The sequence below is a fragment of the Lytechinus variegatus genome, chromosome 13, assembly GCF_018143015.1.
Source record: "Lytechinus variegatus isolate NC3 chromosome 13, Lvar_3.0, whole genome shotgun sequence".
NCBI classification, from domain to species: Eukaryota; Metazoa; Echinodermata; class Echinoidea; order Temnopleuroida; family Toxopneustidae; genus Lytechinus; species Lytechinus variegatus.
The window spans coordinates 7,933,203-7,952,249 of NC_054752.1; the positions used below are offsets into that span (position 1 = coordinate 7,933,203).

The 19,047-nt window shown below is 36.1% G+C and overlaps 1 protein-coding gene across 1 annotated transcript; it reads right to left on the minus strand.

Annotated features, from left to right (window-relative positions):
* Positions 1–1,195: 1,195 nt before the first annotated feature.
* LOC121426199 lies at positions 1,196–13,230 on the minus strand. Its single transcript, XM_041622404.1, has 4 exons — positions 13,058–13,230; positions 10,054–11,065; positions 9,385–9,505; positions 1,196–8,939 (listed from the first exon to the last, which is right to left on the minus strand). The coding sequence occupies exons 1-4, from the start codon at positions 13,084–13,086 to the stop codon at positions 8,437–8,439; spliced, it is 1,665 nt and encodes a 554-aa protein (XP_041478338.1). The 5' UTR covers positions 13,087–13,230; the 3' UTR covers positions 1,196–8,436.
* Between the last annotated feature and the right edge of the window lie 5,817 nt (positions 13,231–19,047).

Sequence of the window (19,047 nt, forward strand, 5' to 3'; positions counted from 1 at the left end):
TCATTTTACAGAAGTGCATGATTTAACTAACAGTCATTGAAGGGAGGGAGCATTAAATTTATATGAGACATTAAATGTAAAATAACTCGTACTATTCGTGAAAACCTATTGAAGTACAAAGAGTTTGCATGAATCTGTAACAGGCCAAAATCGTGTAAATTTTTGTCAAAAAAATATTTCTATGAAAAAATGTCATGTCTTCTCAGGAGTGTATGTAATAATTGATCTTCAGACCTCTGGATGTGTGTGTGTGGGGGGGGAGGGGAAGCCCGGCGGAGCGAAGTTGAAAGTGGGGGGGGGGCGGGGCGGGCACAGGAAAAAAATGCACCCTCTCTTTTTAAATAAAGGGCACCGTGACTATTTTTAAAAAAAATTCGAACTTACATTGGTGTATGAATGACTAATGAGCCGAAAATTTTGAGGGGGCTAGATGTTTCGTAACATGTACTACCTGCGAGCGAGCAAAAAATTCACATTTTGAAAATGAAAATTCCAAATTGTGATAGGGATAGATTTTGACATAAAATCAGAAAGTGATATATTTCACCCTTTTTTTTCCATTTCTATTGATTTTTTGTGGGGGGGATCGTGAAGAGTTATAGGGCCAAGAGCCCCTCAGTCCCCCTCCCATGGCACTGCTTATACCCCATACACATGACTAGGTTTATTATTACCGGTACAATTTTTTTCCTTCATAAGTAGTAATATCTAAAAATGAGAATATTGTTTTCTTGTTTCAAAGGTGCACTCATTAACCTTCCCAAGTGAAAGGGGCACAGAACACGTTCATCGCCATCTGTGGGTTTATGTGCTGAGCTCTACTTAAATTCCTCCTCAACTAACTTTTTTCCCTCACCATACACATGCCTTTTCTTCTTTGGACCTTACACTTTCATCATACACAAACTTTTTTTGGCTCTCACAGCTGCTTTGCCCACCCCCTTCCAACAAACATGTACAGTACAAGTACACCATCACATCCACGCATCTAAATCTGTCCTTGTCAGGGTTTTACTTTCTAATTGTCTTTAATGATGTGATTGTCCACGCCCCTCCCTGTCCAACACACATTCTGTGCAATAGAACACCATCATACTCATGCATCCATGCACAGCTCATCTGGCAAGTTTCTTTTCAAACTCAATGACACATACATGTACGTAAACAGTAAAAAAATGGAGAAATGAAGGAAGAGTTGATCTCATTAAACTGCTTGACATTTATTTCATATTGTTCAGAGACTGGCCTACAATGCCAGGGGAATGTTGAAACAGGTGCATAATACTGATTTCTGAGGTACTGCTTGATAGCAAAGTGACATGAATTTTTCTTACCACTAATGAATGATGCACCATAAAAACATGAGAATATAACTGGCAAGGTAACAACATATATTATAAATGAAAGACAATGAATGGAATGCGTAAGTACTTATCACACACTAACAAAAAATATGTCCACGAAACAACAATACAAATATACATACCATTAAAAGTGGTGTTTGCAGTAATTTTAGCATTTGTGAGCACATTCAAAGTCAATGTCCTCGCTTATGTCAAGTCTGTTTGGACTGAATAACTTTGACTTAAAACATGAAATGTTAAAACAAGGGACAATAAAAGATGAAAGATCTTCGAATAAGATGATTATTCAAGCAAACGATTCACTGATATATGACTGGGCAGTGACTGTACATGTACTGCAATTTTGTCAAAAATATTTGTTGATACTGCATGGTTATGACGTACAGCATGAACACTAGGATTAAAGAAATCCACTTAAGTTTGAAACACATGATCAAAAGAAACGTATTAAGTCATCTTCGCATATTTCTAATGTTGACATTGTGCTCACATGATTACCAGAATTGTATTTGGTTAACACAGTACTTAGAATCAGGCTTTCAATCTCCTTTAATGGAATATATCTCTTCCATCTATGCTCACATGCTTTCCATGAAGTAGAGATGGATAAAAAAAAATCTCTCATCTTTGTTTTCAATGAATAAAAAAAATGCAAAGACAAAATTTGTCATAAGATAATACAACTTATTTTCCAGCATGGACAAGATAACAGAAAAATAAAATGGGATGTAATTTGAGTCTTTCCTGATATCAACACTTTCAATTCATCAAATTATTCCCACAAAATATATATGTACATGTACACATTTAAATGTACTTTTACACATGCTTTGAATAATTATAATAAACACCTAACTGGTTGACATATCACATAAACATGTCATCCACTGGATATAGTTGGCTTAGTTTTGAAAGACTAAAATATCTACATAACATATGCATAAACTGGCAAGCATATTTAATAGAAGTTATATCCAACCAACTGAATATCCAAATAAAAAAAATGTCCATACATAAAATAATACTGTGGAACCTTGACACAAAGAGTTCGGTTTCATGGTCCAAGGCATGATATGGCCAAAACAATTTGGAAGACCTACATGTAGACATACATGTAAGCACACAAATCTATATGCACGGCAACAGTATATTACAGACTTCTTTGGCATAAGTTATATATTTACAAGGTGAGATGTACTTAGACTGGCAAAAACTAAATGTTCATGAATCTTAATCTAGATAGCTAGACAAATATGTTTTTAAAGCACAAAATGATAGCAAGAAAATGGCAGTGACCATTTTGGCAAGGCTAAGTTATAGAGTATATTCAAGGTGTTAAAATATATATATACATATATATATATACATACATGTAAGACTGGCAAGCGTATCTAAAGACTAATTTCAAAGGTCCAACTTTATGCTCAAAAAGTCTTCATGTCATGTATCATAAAAAAATAAATATACGAAGAATACATGTTGGCATTCTAGTTCAATAATGAAAGAATAACTGTTTTTCATAGCACTTTTTCATTTCTTTTATATTATGCACTTCAGTGTATTGCTACTCCAGTCATAGGATTAACACACAATTCAGCACTCTCTTTCTCCATTCCCTGAGATCATGAACCAAACAATAATATGGTACTTAATATAGATCTAGATTTGTATAACAATTCTCAAAATCAACAAGCCCAGTTACAAGACAACTGTAACAAGTTTTGTTAGAGACCTTATTGGAAATGAAGAATTCAATATAGTTTTGGATTCTGACGTGGGCTTTAAATATCAGAAATATCTGAATCATCAGATTCTGAAATAGCACCTGTATCAATATCTTCTATCATTTCATCGATAAATGATGAGCTGCTCATATCACTTATAACACTCAGATCGTCACTTTCAACATCTTCATCAGAAACATCATCCTCATGTTCTGCATGCAGAGTATGTGATATATTCTCACAATTTTTGCATCTGCATCCAGGACCACATAGATTATTTTGTTTCTTACATTTACAAAGACGGTTGACACACTTACTTTTGGTACAAGAGCAACCCCTTGTGAGATATAAGACCTTTTCTTTGACACGACTCATGTTTTCCATTGAATCCCACTCAAAAGCAACATCGACATGCCCATCATTGTCAGACACTTTATATCCGTAATTTCTTATATCCGGATATAAAAATTTGGGGATTCTAACCATATTCCAAACAGAGCTGACCCAGCAGCTACGCAACCAATGAAGACGTAGCGCCTCATCTGAGGGCAATAGCTGATCTTCGTACGTACCCTTCCACGATGCTCGCCGTACAATATCGAGCGCTTTATAATGATGCTCCTGAACAGTACTTCCAGAAACGCTATTGAACAGTTCAACAGGAGATACGAAATTATGCAAGCAAGCCCTATTTGCATTAAAGTACACACACAGTATCAAACGATAAAAGGCCAGTAGTCCCAACTCAGAATCATTTCCAACAGTTGTTTGAGATAAATTTCCAGGTGTTGACGTAGACTGGTTACCAGATATAAATGAAGCAAACTGGTAAAACGTCTTGAAAAAAATACCCTTACCAAGGTGGGCAAAGTAAGAGACAAAATCACACCCGGAACAGATATACAGTACTTGAAAACATTTTCTAACATTTATATCATTCTTAATCAAATGAGAGACATCAGAATCTTTATCACAAGCAGACTGTAATACATTTAAGTTGAGGAATTTCTCATCACCAACCTTTGCTCTGAACTGTATGACAACTTCTTTGTCTTCAAAATTGAGAGGAAGACCGATCATCCCAATATCCCGGTCGATGGAATAGACATGTATCTTATTGCATGATGTATCATCAACATGGAGCCATATCTGAGAGTCGGTCTCCTCATGATTATGGATGAGTTCATGTGTTTTGGTTCCATTCATGTTTACCATTGCTCCTGTCCAGTCGCTATCTTCATTTTTTCCAACATGAAATCCTCCAGAAGTTACAAACAGTTGAAAATCATTTTGAAAGTACTGTTGTACATTATTTATGAAATACTGAGAGAGATATCTACAAAGCATATGTTTATTTTTTCTTATTTTTAAGAAATTCATCCAATTACCTGGTAGAGGCACATTGTCACTAATGAATTCATAAGCATCTGTATTTTCATTATCCCCACTATCCCGTCTACCTCTTTCTACGCACTTAGGAGATATTCCCTGAGTGTCATATTGGTCAAATAAAATGCGTACTTCTCTATACCCCCTTCGGTAGTAAGAGCATATCCATCGTTGTGTGAGAAAGCCAGCATAATCTTTAAAAGTTTTAAACTGTTTTAAAGGAGACGAGTATATAATGTTCATTCCCTCAATGATAGCACAGACATTTGCATCAGAAAAACTGGTATTGCTACTTGTTATTTGATATTTGGAAGTGTACCGTTTTTCAAATTGATCATAAATGACAGACTTTGCCCCTTTGTAAGGCAGGCCATTTGGCAGACATATTGCCCTTGGAGTTTCAACAAACTGGCAAAGATCGGAGATTGGTAGCCTTTTCTCCTCGGAATATGCAATCGTTCTTTTATAGCACAAAGTTATTAAGCGCTTTTCTTTCTCCAAATCATTCACCTTTTTGGCTCTCACTTTTTCTTTAGAAAATGTTTTCAATCTGAATTTCCTGATAACTGGTTTTTTTACTGAAGTGTCATTTAAAATCTGAACTTTACACAAGGAATCATATGCTTCTTCACCCATTTGCCGAAATTCCAGGAGACCCTTCTGCTGAATAGGATTAGCAGAAACATTGGAAAATACATGAAAAAGAGTGGTTGGTTGAACAGGAGAAAACATAGACGTCTTTCTCAAAACATTGAAATATGCCTTAACATTTGAAAATTCTGCATGAACAACAGATTTGCTAAGATCACGTTGAAAGACAGTCTTTCTACTAGCACCTACTTGTTTTTCAATATTGTTAACCATTTTTGCTTGGCACTCCAAGGTTGCCCCTATTTTTTCCACATGTTCTGGCAAGTGCTCTGAAAATGCAGTTTTAACATCTTTATTTATAGTCATTTCATGAGCTTCATCTAAAGCTACTCGAGAATAGTTTGCTCCTGTTAAACTCGTGACAAATGCCCCCTTTTCAAAATGATCCAAAATATAGTCAGGGAGACTATGTAACTGACTCAAGTGAACAGGTATCAGATATGAATAATTTTGACGGTCAAATGCATGGAATAATGGGGCCATTGACTTTAGTGCTGATAATCTTAAATTCCAATCCCCTGTTCTTATAGCTAACCAAAGATTGATGTATGAAAGACAATCTTTCGACAAAAACTGATTCCAAAATCGGAAAGTTTCATATTTCTCTGACATTTCTTGACAAAATGTTGAAAACTCTTCTTTAATGGGTTGAACTGAATCTGTGTAAAATTCCTGCTGAGCATCTAGAAACTTGGGAATGCCTGAAAAACTACCATCTTCAAATTCTAAACATGACACAACATCTTTAACTTTGTCTATAAACATTTCATTATCAAATGAGATATCATTATCGCTCTTATAGCTAAGAAAAGTATGAAACTGTAACATGAAAATTGCTTCATATACTTGTAAAAGAAATCTGTGAGTTCGCTTAAAATTTGAGCAACTGGCAAGACTGCTGAGTGTGGATTGTTTATGAGTTAATTTTGCCACATCCTTTAAACCAGAATCCCAAAATACTTTCATTAGAACTTCTTGAAAATTCTTCAGGATGTGCCAATCCCCCAAATATGGAATGACCCAATCAAGTGTCTCTCCATATTCTCTCTTGACATTAAGAAGTAAACGTATAGTGGCTCCATCCCCAGCAATTACTAAATGATTTAAAGTTTCATTAATTTTGAATGTTTCATAAAGGAGTCCAAGGGTATGCTTAATAGTTACTGGTGAATCTGCTTTTTCATTTAAGACATACATGTATGAAATTTTGGAATGTTCAACATTTTGATTATCTTCAAGTGCTAGTTTGCATTTAAAACTGGGAATAACAGGTGATTCATTTCTTATAACATAATAGAGCCTCTCTATGACATACAACATAATTCTATCATACTGCACCTTTTCATTGTTGACATCTTCTGCAGTGAATGAAAAATGTTCAGAGGAGAGTTGAGATCTGATTGAAGTTTTAAAAAGCGGAGGTTTAAAGGACTTTGGCCCAGGGAGATCAAGAGAATCGAATTTTGCTAATCGTCTACGAACACTAGGTTTTTTAATTTTTGCAGGGGGCTTTGACAAGAATGATTCACTTGTACTAGGAACATCAAAATCTTCAGTAATTTGAGCAACTGGAGGATCACTGTTAATTTTTTCATTTTGGTGCAAATGTTCTGTCAAAGGTTTAGGTTGCTGGGCCATTACAGATGTCCCGTGCCAACTCCTTGACTTATCAACGGTGACAGCAGCATAAGGTGTTAATACATCAACATTATCTATAGAAACAAATGTTACTGCAGACGGTGAAAGCTGTGACAGTGGGCCTGCCTCAGAACGCTGATCATGAATGACAGTTAAAAATCTATCTAGTGTGCTTTCTGAGCATGCTAAACCAATATGATTTAAAATCCTAAGCAACTTTGAAGAATGGGACAGCTTCTTTATGCAATTAGCAATAATGATATGCAATGGATAACCATTCTCATCATTCAAAATGTATTGCATAAGAAATATGCAAGCTATCCTTCTTTGCCTTCTTCGAGTACCACCTTGCGTTTTATCAGAATTAAACTCTAAAAACTCTTTATCAACTTGAAGAGAAGACCGGTTAAAGAAATTCATTTCTTCATGAGTTGCTGTCAAAATACAAATAGTATTCCAAACAAGTGGATCAAAATAAGATACAGCTGAGCTCATGTCAAAATCAGAAAGTGATAATGGATCTTGTATAAATTCTTTTGTAATACTATTTGCTTGTAGGCGCAATGAATTATTACATTCATGAATTACATTTCGAAATTGTAGATTAACCTCTGTTGATGAACTAGAATGTGTAAATATGGGTATCACAGGATCTCTGTCCTCACTACTGACATTTTGTGTCACAGATCTAAGTTTTGAATGTGATGAATGCCAAGCACTTATAATTTCATCCTGAGACATATCTGACTTATAAAAGAAAGTTCCTTTCTTACGAGCACTTGTATGTGATTTTAAAAGACTGCCAAACTGGTGAATAATCCTCCCTTTTATAAATATACTACTTTTATGTAAATGGTCTTCTTGTCTTTCATCCTCTGATTCGGCCTTAACAAGTTTGAGAAAATGTTCATATACAGAAGTAAATAAAAAACAGCAATCTTCCTGACAAACTTTACACACATACAAATATACTTCATTAAGTATTTTTGATAATACCATTTCATCGCTACTTCTATCAAAACTGCTTTCTTTTAAATCAGCTTCCATTCCTTTAAATGATATGGCTGTTTTTTTACGTTTACCATGGCAAAATCTATAACAAGATGGACATAAAATATCATCATTTTTTATCATGAACTTATCATTGATATCTTTCCTTATCTTATTCACTTCTTCATCAGATAACGTGGAACATGAATATGCTTTATCAAATTCTTTTACTTGAACCTCACAGGCTGAACAATATCTGTAAGTTTGTGAAACTTCCGAATGAGATAATTCTGACCTGTGCTTCAAGCACAAAGACACTGTAGGGGGTATGGAAGCACAATCTAATGAAAATGCAGTGTTAAAAGAAGCCAGACTACACTGGCATTCTCGTTCAGAAATTTCAGAACATAATTCATAATGTGATAAAAAGCAAGTACTACGTTCCTTTTTGCGAGTTTTTTTAGGAGTATAAATAGGATCTTTCAGCTTTTTAGAATATTTCAGTTTACAGGGCCTACAAATACAAACATTATCTTGAATGTCGGGGTGAGTAGTTTTAATCAAAGAAACCAATGGTTTGTTATTCATTGAACATAGATGGAAATATCGCATGGCAGATTTTGTGCAAAGGAAGCAAGGACCACATGATGATTTTTGACAGGGTGGTCCTTGCTTTGTCTTCACCCCAGCGACAAGGAAATATTTGTGATTTGTACATTACATACACTGCTAGTGAGAACCATGTCTGGAGGACGATCTGCCGACTGCACCGGCTCTGGAGGAATTCCCACTGACTGAAAAAGGTCTGAGGTAGCTACATGTGCCATGTCCGGAGGACGATCTGTCGATTGCAACGGCTCTGAAGGAATTCCTATTGAAGGAACAGGGTCTGAGGTAGTCACATGCACTATGTCTGGAGGACGACCTGATGAAGGCACCTTTTCTGAGGGAAGTCCTGTTGACGGAAGAGGCTCTGGGGTATCTACATGTACACGTACATGTGCCATGTCCGGAGGATGATCTGTCAATTGCACCGGCTCTGAAGGAAGTCCCATTGACGGAACAGGCGCTGGAAAAAGACCTCGTGAAGTCACATGATCTGACGCGTAAGTTGCTGTTGGGACAGACTGTGAAGCCTTCACAGCTTGTGGATGATCAGGAGTGGGTGCATCGGGATGCAGATCTAAAAGGAGACAAATTGCAAGATATCCAGTCTATTAAATAATCTTATCAAGAATTATACATATAATGAAATAGATGTTGCTTTTGGTTATTTTATTTTGTTTGAATTTCAGATATAAACAAGCCTCTGGATTTTTCTCCGTACACTGGACATGACATGCAAAGAAGTGCATTAAACAGCATTATGAGAGTTGCAAAACGAATGAGTCACACATGGGAAAGGGCTTAAATTTTGCTGTTAGTGGATGTGTCCAAAATATTCATCAGCTTAATATGATTTAACACAGGTTTAAAAAATGTGTTACAAAGACCAATATCTATTACAAGTGAAACTGAAGCATTGATGGTTGTTTTTCAATTCCATACTGTGAAATAATTTTGTTGGCATGGAACAAAACTTGTTATACTTCTTATTTGCTTTTTTATACGTAAAAAACATAACCTACCCGATTGATCTGATGGGCATGATGGCAGCACTGGAACTTGCAGAGGGCTATGTGGAAGATCTCCTACTGCTGAATATTGACAGAGTACTGTAGTGTGTTCCAAGTAATTGTAATCCTTGGCCTGTAGAAGAAGGAAATAATAAAACATATTAATGGATTAAAAAAATGGAACATCACTAGAAATCATCAAATGGTAAACAAAATGAACATGCACATTAAAAACATGCTGAAATTAAATCAATTTTACTTGAATTATATTACATGTAAACCCCTTCCTTATAAATTAAGTGCATCAAGTTATCGCATCAAAGAATAACATATTATATTACACATAGCAATTTAAGGTCTTTGTCAAATGCTCATATACAGATGCTCACTTCATATAAAGAAAGGCCTAGGCACATGCATTTTGTCCGAATTAAAATGTCTACATGTATCATACCACTTTTCCGAGAGTACATTCACAAAGACTATAGCATAAGCACAAACTTAATTTGTGTCTGATACAGTTCAACAAGTGTTCCCTCTATCTTGGTCAAGATTAATGCCAATGTATATCAGGATTCTAATTATAATATATCAAACTAGAAAAACATAAATTGCTTGTTATATTATAAGAGACCCGAGAGGGTATTGTATTTGAAAAAGAAATTCCACAGCAAAGTATACCTTCTTCCTCTTGCGCCGACGAACAGCTTGATGTTTCCTTTGCCTATGTCGTTTCGCCTTCAACTTTTCTCGGACATATAGTTTCCTCTGGGCAGGAAGATTGTCCAATCCTCCCTTAGAGGACCGTGGATCATTTGAGGAAATGTAGGGCATCCATGCCAAAATTTTCTCTGGGATGTGCCGATTTGGTGGAAGTTCAGGTGGTGGGGGAATCGCTGCAGTCTTCCTTGGGTACTGGTACCCCCCTCCAGCATTTCTTGGCTTCTTGACCTTCCTCCTATTGCGTGTATTTCCTCTTGGAACTTGATGAACCTTCCTTACAACTGACTTGTTTTGAATAGGTTTTTTCAAACATTTCCTTCTCTTAGGATGCAGAATTTTAAGTTCAGGAGGAATATACACATTCAATGTCCTCTTTGTAAGGCTGCTGGGGGAATTGTTCAAATGGACGGCATGAATTAAATGTGCATCCAACAAATATGCAAAAACTGCTTTCCCAACTTTATTCAAATGAACGAAGTCCTTGGTAAAAAGATCATCACTGTCGACAAAATCCTCAGTCAAATCGATCGTAGACAAATTCAAATTTCTACATAAAGTGTGAAGTTCATTGTTATATATAACGGACAAATCATGTAGGTGTTGACAATCCCATCGAGGCAAAATACATGAGAAAGATATACGTGCTCCTCTGAATATTTCTCTAATGGTATTAAAAAGATTGAGAAAACGAGGCTCCTCAATCTCCCAACAACTGTGGGCTAAGTTGTTAGTCCCTACATGGATGATAACATCGCTCGTTGAAGATTCGTAATGTGGATATAGTTCTCTAATTCTGTTCCGCAAACTTCTAACGGTTGCTCCAGGAAAGCATAAAACTTCAAGTTCGTAATCTATATCTAGGTGTGTAAAATAATCCTGTAAATCTCGAACAATCGAGTCACCTAATATAACGACTCTCCGCCTAGATAAAGATGGTTCTGACAAAGCGAATGGCTCGGGCTGGGAAAACCTGAAACATGAAAAAAAAAATCCTTTAAAATATGACTTAATAATTCTGTAGGTATAAGGGGTATTTATTACATTTACATTTGCTACAATATAAAGATCAAGCCTTGAAAAACAGGCATGGGGCTCAAATTTCCGTTAGCATTGACCATCAAGTAAAGCTTGACACGAGGCTCTTAGTAAAAATCATTCAACTACGTGAGCTTACTCTCAACGGAGCCAGGGCAAGTGCCGATATGATGTTCAAATAAGTTGGGCAAAAATGAAACTTTAACCCCATAACACTTTCCCTATCACAAACCTACCCAAAATTTATGCAACCCCCCCCCATAAACAGTCAAATTCTTTTCAGTTCTTTTCAATTAAAAAAAAAAATAAATATTGACTGTGTGCTCTGCCAGTTGTAAATGCAAATTCAGCTGATTAATAGTGGACCACTGCATTTGCAACACCTACATGTATAGGGTGTTGAAACTTGTGATCTATTGCAAGTCTATTTTCGTTCCAGAAATCAAGCATATGCCATGCAATTAAATGCAAATTTGCAATTGATTGCTAATCTGCTCCATGAAACAAGGAGTGTAATCTGATTTTCTACATTTAAAAGTGATCATTCAATTGTAAAACTGCAGCAGAATATTAGAGATTGATTGCTAATATTTTTTGCAACACCCCGTAAGACATCTAGTGTTGTCAAAAACATCAAAGTCAAATAGGGAAACTTTTTTTCTAATGTTGATTTTTTTCCAATGAAAAATCAGCGGTATAGTGTCTTGAAAAGTCAGCTCAGCGGTATACATGTAGAGTCTTGAAAAGTCAGCAGTATAAAGTCTTGAAAAGTCAGCGGTATAAAGTCTTAAAAAGTCAGCTGTGAGGTCTATTATATTCATTAATAAATCAAAATAGCACTTTTGAAAATCTTCTCTAAGTCTAACTATTGTCATTTTCTATTGTTTTGAAGTTTTTTTTGGCGACACTGAAATTGCAGTGGTCCACTAAAATCAGCTAAAATTACAGCTGGCGGAGTCAGTGACATCGTCAGTGGCAAGCAACGCCCCATCTTCTTTTCTAAGACTAGATATGCGTGCTGTATCCTTGGCGTCTGTTGGCGAAAGACAAAGATATCAAGAATGTCGAGGAAGCACAATGGCAAGTTTTCCCCATCTTTTCATATTTTTCTTGTTTAAAAATGAAATATCCGAGAAATGTCGGAAATTAAGTTGCATCCCAATTACACAAATTAGGGCTATTTTATCTGAAGGAAGTAGAAATCTCAAGGTGAAAGTAAGTTTTCTTTGCTATACACGCACATGAATGGGACACAATTCCTGGCTCCGTGGAGAGCTAAGCCTAGCATGCCAGTAAGAACCCTTCATTATTAATTAGGGCATCTATCAGAATTAGGGCAATAAAGAAAAAAATCAAGTCATAAACAACGGATTTATCATCAGTCTAGCACAGTCCAAGCCATGTCCTCTACTAACATGACTAACGCTACGAGTGCGAGGACTAAAAAATGGCCGGCCTGGGCAAACCAGGCCAGACGGGTACGATTGCCAACCAACGTGAATTTCAAGGAGTGGGACTGACCTTATTTCCTACGCACTACCGTCATCGCAAAAAACCCTTCAGAGATTGGCGCGCTTTAACCCTCCCTCACTCCACATCGCTGCTCAAGTTCACACTCACTTCCGGTAAAACGAGAAAAATATCGTTGTTTCTATCTCGTAATTTTAATCATTTACGTATCAAAAACCCAAAATTTTATGGCATTTATGGATTTGTCAAAGTCTAGGGATCAACTTCATAAACGCAGAAAATAAATTCGTTTTCCGAACGGGTCAGGATCACGGAAAACGTAATACTATGTCTACTTCACTCATAAAATATTTAAGAATCAAGACCAAGTTCGCGGGAAAGATTTTGGTCCAAAATTAGGGGGAAAATATGAAAATTATATATCAAACGAAAGAGAATTTTTCAGAGAACAACTTACCCAACCATTCTTGACGCTAATCTGCACATGCGCAGTTTGATAGCTAGATATCCCGGATGCTTTTTTTTCTCGCAAACTCTCGTGACTTCTCGTTTCAGCTCCCAGCTCTTCTCCGTTCAAAACTCGCACAATAAATCTCGCTCAATAGCTCATTACGTGCGGCGTTGCGGCCTGACTGTTTGACAGGAATAAATACTATCAGCTGGTCCCCATCAACCCTGGACTTGTCAAACTTGGTGGGATCCTGACAGGGTAATGGCTCCCCCCTCAGGCGCCCCTTAGGGGGGACCACCAACCCGCCCCTGTCACCTCTAGCACAGGTGCAAACCTTCCACCCTGGCTCCTATTTTACCCTCCCCCTCTCTATCTGTCTTTCTTTCTTTCTGTCTTTCTTTCTTTCTTTCTTTCTTTCTCACTCTCTCCCTCTCTCTACTATCAATGCCATAGTTACCAGTTGGTCAAGTTTATTATATCAAATATGTCAAGGGGTTTGTGAGTTCACTATTATGCCCTTTTATAGTCGGATCACAGTCAGTATTTTTCTGCAAACTTCCCGACGATTAATTAAAATTAATCAGTTGGATTGGATGGAGAAAAAAAATCTGTAGTGTTTTTTTTTTTTAAGTGGAATAGGTAACATGCTTTTCATTTCACAATAGTTTTCTGAGACTGTGTGGAATATTTGACATATTTTGGTGTTATGTAGGCGTACACAGTAGGTATACATGTTTACTACAAAGTATTATGCTCAATTTTTCTGATCAATATCTCCAGTGTTAGGTGTCATTTCATAATGATATCAGATTAAAACTCAGATGATGATATGCACACTGACTATACCTAGATCAAAGAGCCGCTCTCTGATGTGCCATCTGTTTTTTTTTCAGGTCTATGAAAAATATTGAGTCAAATAAATCAGTTTGGTCAAAATATTCAATCTCAGTCTTGGAGAATATCCAATGGTCAAATTTCAATGTAGAAAGTTAAGAAACTCATTGCCAAAGATGTCTATTAGGGTCTGAAATGTAATCCTGCATGAAAAAGAAGTTGAGTCCACACTAGCAAAAGGTTTATTTGAATAAATAGAAAAAATAGAAAAACAAAACTAGCATAATGCTGATAATCCCACCAAAATCAAATGTGAAGTAAGAATATTGTGACTTTTTCAAAGTTTTGCTTTTATTCCCAAAACCTTTTAACTATTTTTTTCCATCCGACTTTTGATAGAATTCTCACCATTCATATATTTTTCTTTTCAAATCAACTTTTTCTTGAGGTGGACTTGGCCCTTTTCTAAAAATATGGAATTCACGCATAGAATGAACACCCGCTCTACAAGAAATTTTCATTTAAGGTTGCTACCTTAGTTCTGTCATTTACTGTTTCTAAAGTTTGCCAAGCTCAGTCAAGTTAAATATTGATTTGGAACTGGTCTTGAAAGGATTTTAGTAAACAGGCTTTCCAGATGAAATGGGCTTGAAATGTCTTCTTAGCTTGGTCCACCCTTGGTATACACCTCTTTATACCAGGGGAGAGTTTCACAAAGCAAATAGTCCTTGATTTTCTGTGACAAATTTCTTCTGAGCCAATCAGATGCAAGGATTTCGGTAGCTTATAACACTTGTCAGCAAAGCCCTTTGACTATTTATTTTCATGAAATGTTCCCTAGGCCAGCCGAAATGTTTTAATCATCAAAGAATGCTTTGCTTTGTAATGGGATTTTTTAGACCCCCCCCCCAAAAAAAAAAAAGATCTTCCACAAAATGTTTTTTGTTTTCCTCAATGGACAGGAAGTTAGATGTACAAATTAAAAACAAACAGTATACATGGGACTATGGTACACTGTATGGAGATCTCTATGAGTAAAATTACAGTGTTCACATCAACACCAGTTGAACACATGAGGTGTTAAAATGCACCTTAGAATTTAAAAATCACAGCGGATGGTGTTAAGATAACAATGTCATGTCTCATAGCAAGTGTTAGGGTGTTGATTTAACACCATAAATTTAGCACTGGTGTTGAATGCTTGATGTACTTAGTCCTTTCATCACAGCCTGGTTTCAGTTAACACCACACTGCTTTCGGTGTCTACCATTGTCATTTAAATTGCTTTATTAATCAATATCACCATGTTGATTTTAGTTTTTGAGCAATTTACTTTTCCGTGTTTACTAGTCTGGAATGCTGAAGCTCTGCGCCCCCTGCATATAAATTGCTATTTTCAAGTGGAAACGGATTAACATGCTTAAGAGAACTCAGCTTAAGCAGTAAATGCCATGCGCCTGTCAAGTATCTGGCTTTGATTCTTGAGTGCTTGTGAATTCAAAATGCATTCTTTAGAAACAATGCCAGGGCTAAAAGTGATCAAATATTGATACACGGTAATTGCGACCTTTTGTTGCAGCTTGTTTAAACTGAAGGGATAGAAAGTGTTACAAGATTTGCAAGTTAGTGTGCATTTATTTATTGGATATTGAGACACCACGCGATGATTATATCCTGAAATTTTCAACATATTTCCTTCTTCATAATTTTTCTTTATGCAAAAGAAACAAAAATATTCAAATACTTTTATTTTGATTGGTTTTGCCTCTGATTCTAATAAATAATATTGCAAAATATATCCACTAAAAACATTTTTTTTCCATATCATCCATATCATAGTTTTTATATTTGAAGAAATGGTAAAGAAACATGATTTAGGGGGTACTAAAGCTTAAGATGGCCACACTATTAGCATTGAATTATCTTCTGGAAAAATTATCTTTGTGCATAACAGAACAAAAAATATCTAAACTGTATATTCATTACTTTACTATCTAGAGTCAAAGTGAACCAAATATTCATTAAAAGAAACAATTTTAATTTATTCCCACTGTAACAACTTTCATGATAAATTGTATTTATTTTTGGTTTATTTATATTTGATTACTGGTTAAAAAAGTTTGTGCTTATACCACAAAGGGAACACTGCTCTACTTGTATAAGAGAGGCGGAAAGGTAAATCAAAGTCCCGTGGTCAAATTCATGACCCAACTGTAAATATTTGATAATTGGTATCTGCAAATAGATGTAAATGGCAAATGGGGTGAAATACTAGCCGTTTTATGATAGGGCCTGTATTCTACAGCTTAACCCATCATACAGGTCTGAGCTATTTATGGTTTATGCTTTTACAAACACAGTTGGGTTTAATGAGGAACTTGTTAAAATGGTTTACGAATATGAATTATAGTTGGTATGCTAGTGATACTACAAGAATTGTTTTTATGTATAGGGTTTACTGAGGTTGATGATTGAATTAAGCATACAAATTAAACCTTATAGCATTGTTTCATAAGTTCAAACTTATAATGATGCAGGGGGTCCAGGAAGGGGGGGGCACTTTTAATATAAAAAAAATCATATAAAGGGCCCTGGGGAGGGGCATGTAATATGATAGTTCTATGCATACATAACATGTAGAGATATTTTTGTGACCTGACCTTAAAACTACATCCCAATAATTCAGCCAGAAAAAAATGAAATGATATTTACTGCAGAAGGACTTTGCTTTATGTTATTTGCTCTGTCAACACTTGTTGCGTACTAACAAGAGAGACCAATGACCGCAGATACTGTATGGCTTGCTGTTGGATGGGAGTCAAAGGCATAATTTAGTTGTTTGAATGGCAGTGGAATGTTGATTACACAGGTATGCCTGGATGCCACCCAAGTTTATTACACAGCCCTGAAAATATAGGTGAACTGATTGGTTGCTGAACATATTGCATCTCCATCAGTTTGAGCACAGAATCGTTAATACAACCATGGTTTGAGGAAATGAGCACAAACAAAATTCTTGTCAAGCTCGCTAAAGATTGGATGGGGCATGTTTTATTTTTGTTCTTAAATTTCATACCAACTTAATTGCTGGCTGTAAAAAGATTTTTTTCAACGATTTGAATTCAGTATAGTATTGTGTTGTCTGAAAATGCAAAATGATATGTTTTTTATAATTTTAGTCATTATCGATTTCTAGTAATAGTTTTGAAGGTTTATTGTTATTTATGTAGGTTTTACCAAAATGTTAACCTCACATGTTTTGTAGCAATTAAAAAAAATATCAGTGTGAGTGCAATCACTCTCATATATAGGCCCTACTACACCATAGTGTCACGAGTGTGAATGAAGCTTGAAATAATTGGGCAATATCCAATTCCTTTTATTACAACACAATTTTAGGAGTGTGAACAGGCCTTGAGCGAGTCAAGTGTCAGAGCTCAAATCAGTTTGGAATAGTTTTGATCCATTTATTTCAGATTCGATCAAGTGTGCGATGATTTATATGCATTTCGGTGCATCTTTCAATCTTTCCCCTCTTTTTATTTTTATCTATTTTTCCATGATTTTTTTTTATGACGCAAACAATATATAGATCATAATCTATGCATGGGGTAGGAGCTAGAGTTACAAGGTTGTAAAACTTTTGAGGACAAGTTCATTTTGATTTTGTCTAATAGAGCTTTTGGTTTTTAACTGTTGTTTTTCTTTGGTTTTGTAAGGGCTAGTCCTCCTACCCATAACACATTTTGCATCATGATCAGCAAATTCACAAGAAATTGATATTCTCCGGATCGATTTTTTGTATTCTTTTGAGAGCAAAAACGCAGTGTCACGCCATGATTAGAGCCTGCAATGCGAACCTTCACCAGAGTTATGGGGTCTGAATGCCTAGCCTACAAAGACTTGTGTACTGAATGCCCTCTCAACAGCAAGTTTCATGCAGGCTAGTCTTTGGTGGAGACCCTCTTGTTGATTGAAGTTTCAATCAGGGTCTGTGCCCGCAGGCTACCATGGTTTAAGGCAGATGTTTTTCCTTCCCAACGAATTATAACACGAGGGGCATAATTTAGCCAGTAGACACCTTTTCAATTAAAATGATATTATCATTGAAGTATTTTCTTTCTTTGCCATTGTCATCTTTTTCATCCCCCTCAAAGTCATGTTTGATTGAAGATGTCATAACGGACATCACAGGCACGTTCGCTTGTTGAGCTATGCATCAATTACCCCGCTGACAGAATAAGCCCCTCCCCAGTACCGAGTACTGTACCTGAATTTACGATCGAAAAATAAATTGCGAAATTGATACTGCAGGTTTGATCGTTTGAATTTGGAAAATAATCCATCAGTACTATACTGCTTTTGGAAAAAGAGTAAAAAGGATTTTTGTGGGATTGAGAATAAGATAGCATTCCGCAGATGAAATTTATTACTTGGGTTTATATTCAGGAACGGTTTATCTTCCCTTTTAATCATTCGATAGGTCTCACTTTAACTTTCTATCAATAACATCGAATGCAGAATTTTTGTGATGGAGTGATAAACGATGTACAAATATAGCAATTGTTTGCTGTCATTTCATGCCTAATTGATTTGTTTTCCTTCTATTGCAAACTGATCGCCTTTATAGATTGGGGTTTTTCATTTTCAATATGTTTTTTAATGACACCATTATGTGGTTGATCGGAAAGTGAAGGTGGGCTGGAATTGTTATTTTAGTGACCCTGCTATGTTTTTAACGATTTCCACTTTGGTTTATATAATTTTGTGTTGGAATGGTGTTAATGTCTGGAGGGGGCGACAAGTTTAGATGAAATATCAAGCGAGCATTGAATACTAGCGTATCTTTTTACCCTGTGTGAGATTTTCGAGGATCTTCTTCAGTTAAGTCCCTGGGAAATGTGGTTTTTCAATGCATAAAGAGTCCTTTACCTTTCTTCTAAAAATATATCCTCAGCACATGAAAGGCACTTTTACCCTAACCAGAAGAATTAGACGTAGATTATGGGTGGCGGTCTGCAAATTGACCACACTACTCCACCAGCCATGCACGTCTATATCTTCCCCTTTTCTCATTAAATGACCACTGCTTCCTATACGAAACCACAAACGAGAAATGATACCAATCTTCTCGCCGCCTGTCCGTCCCGTCACGTCAAGCA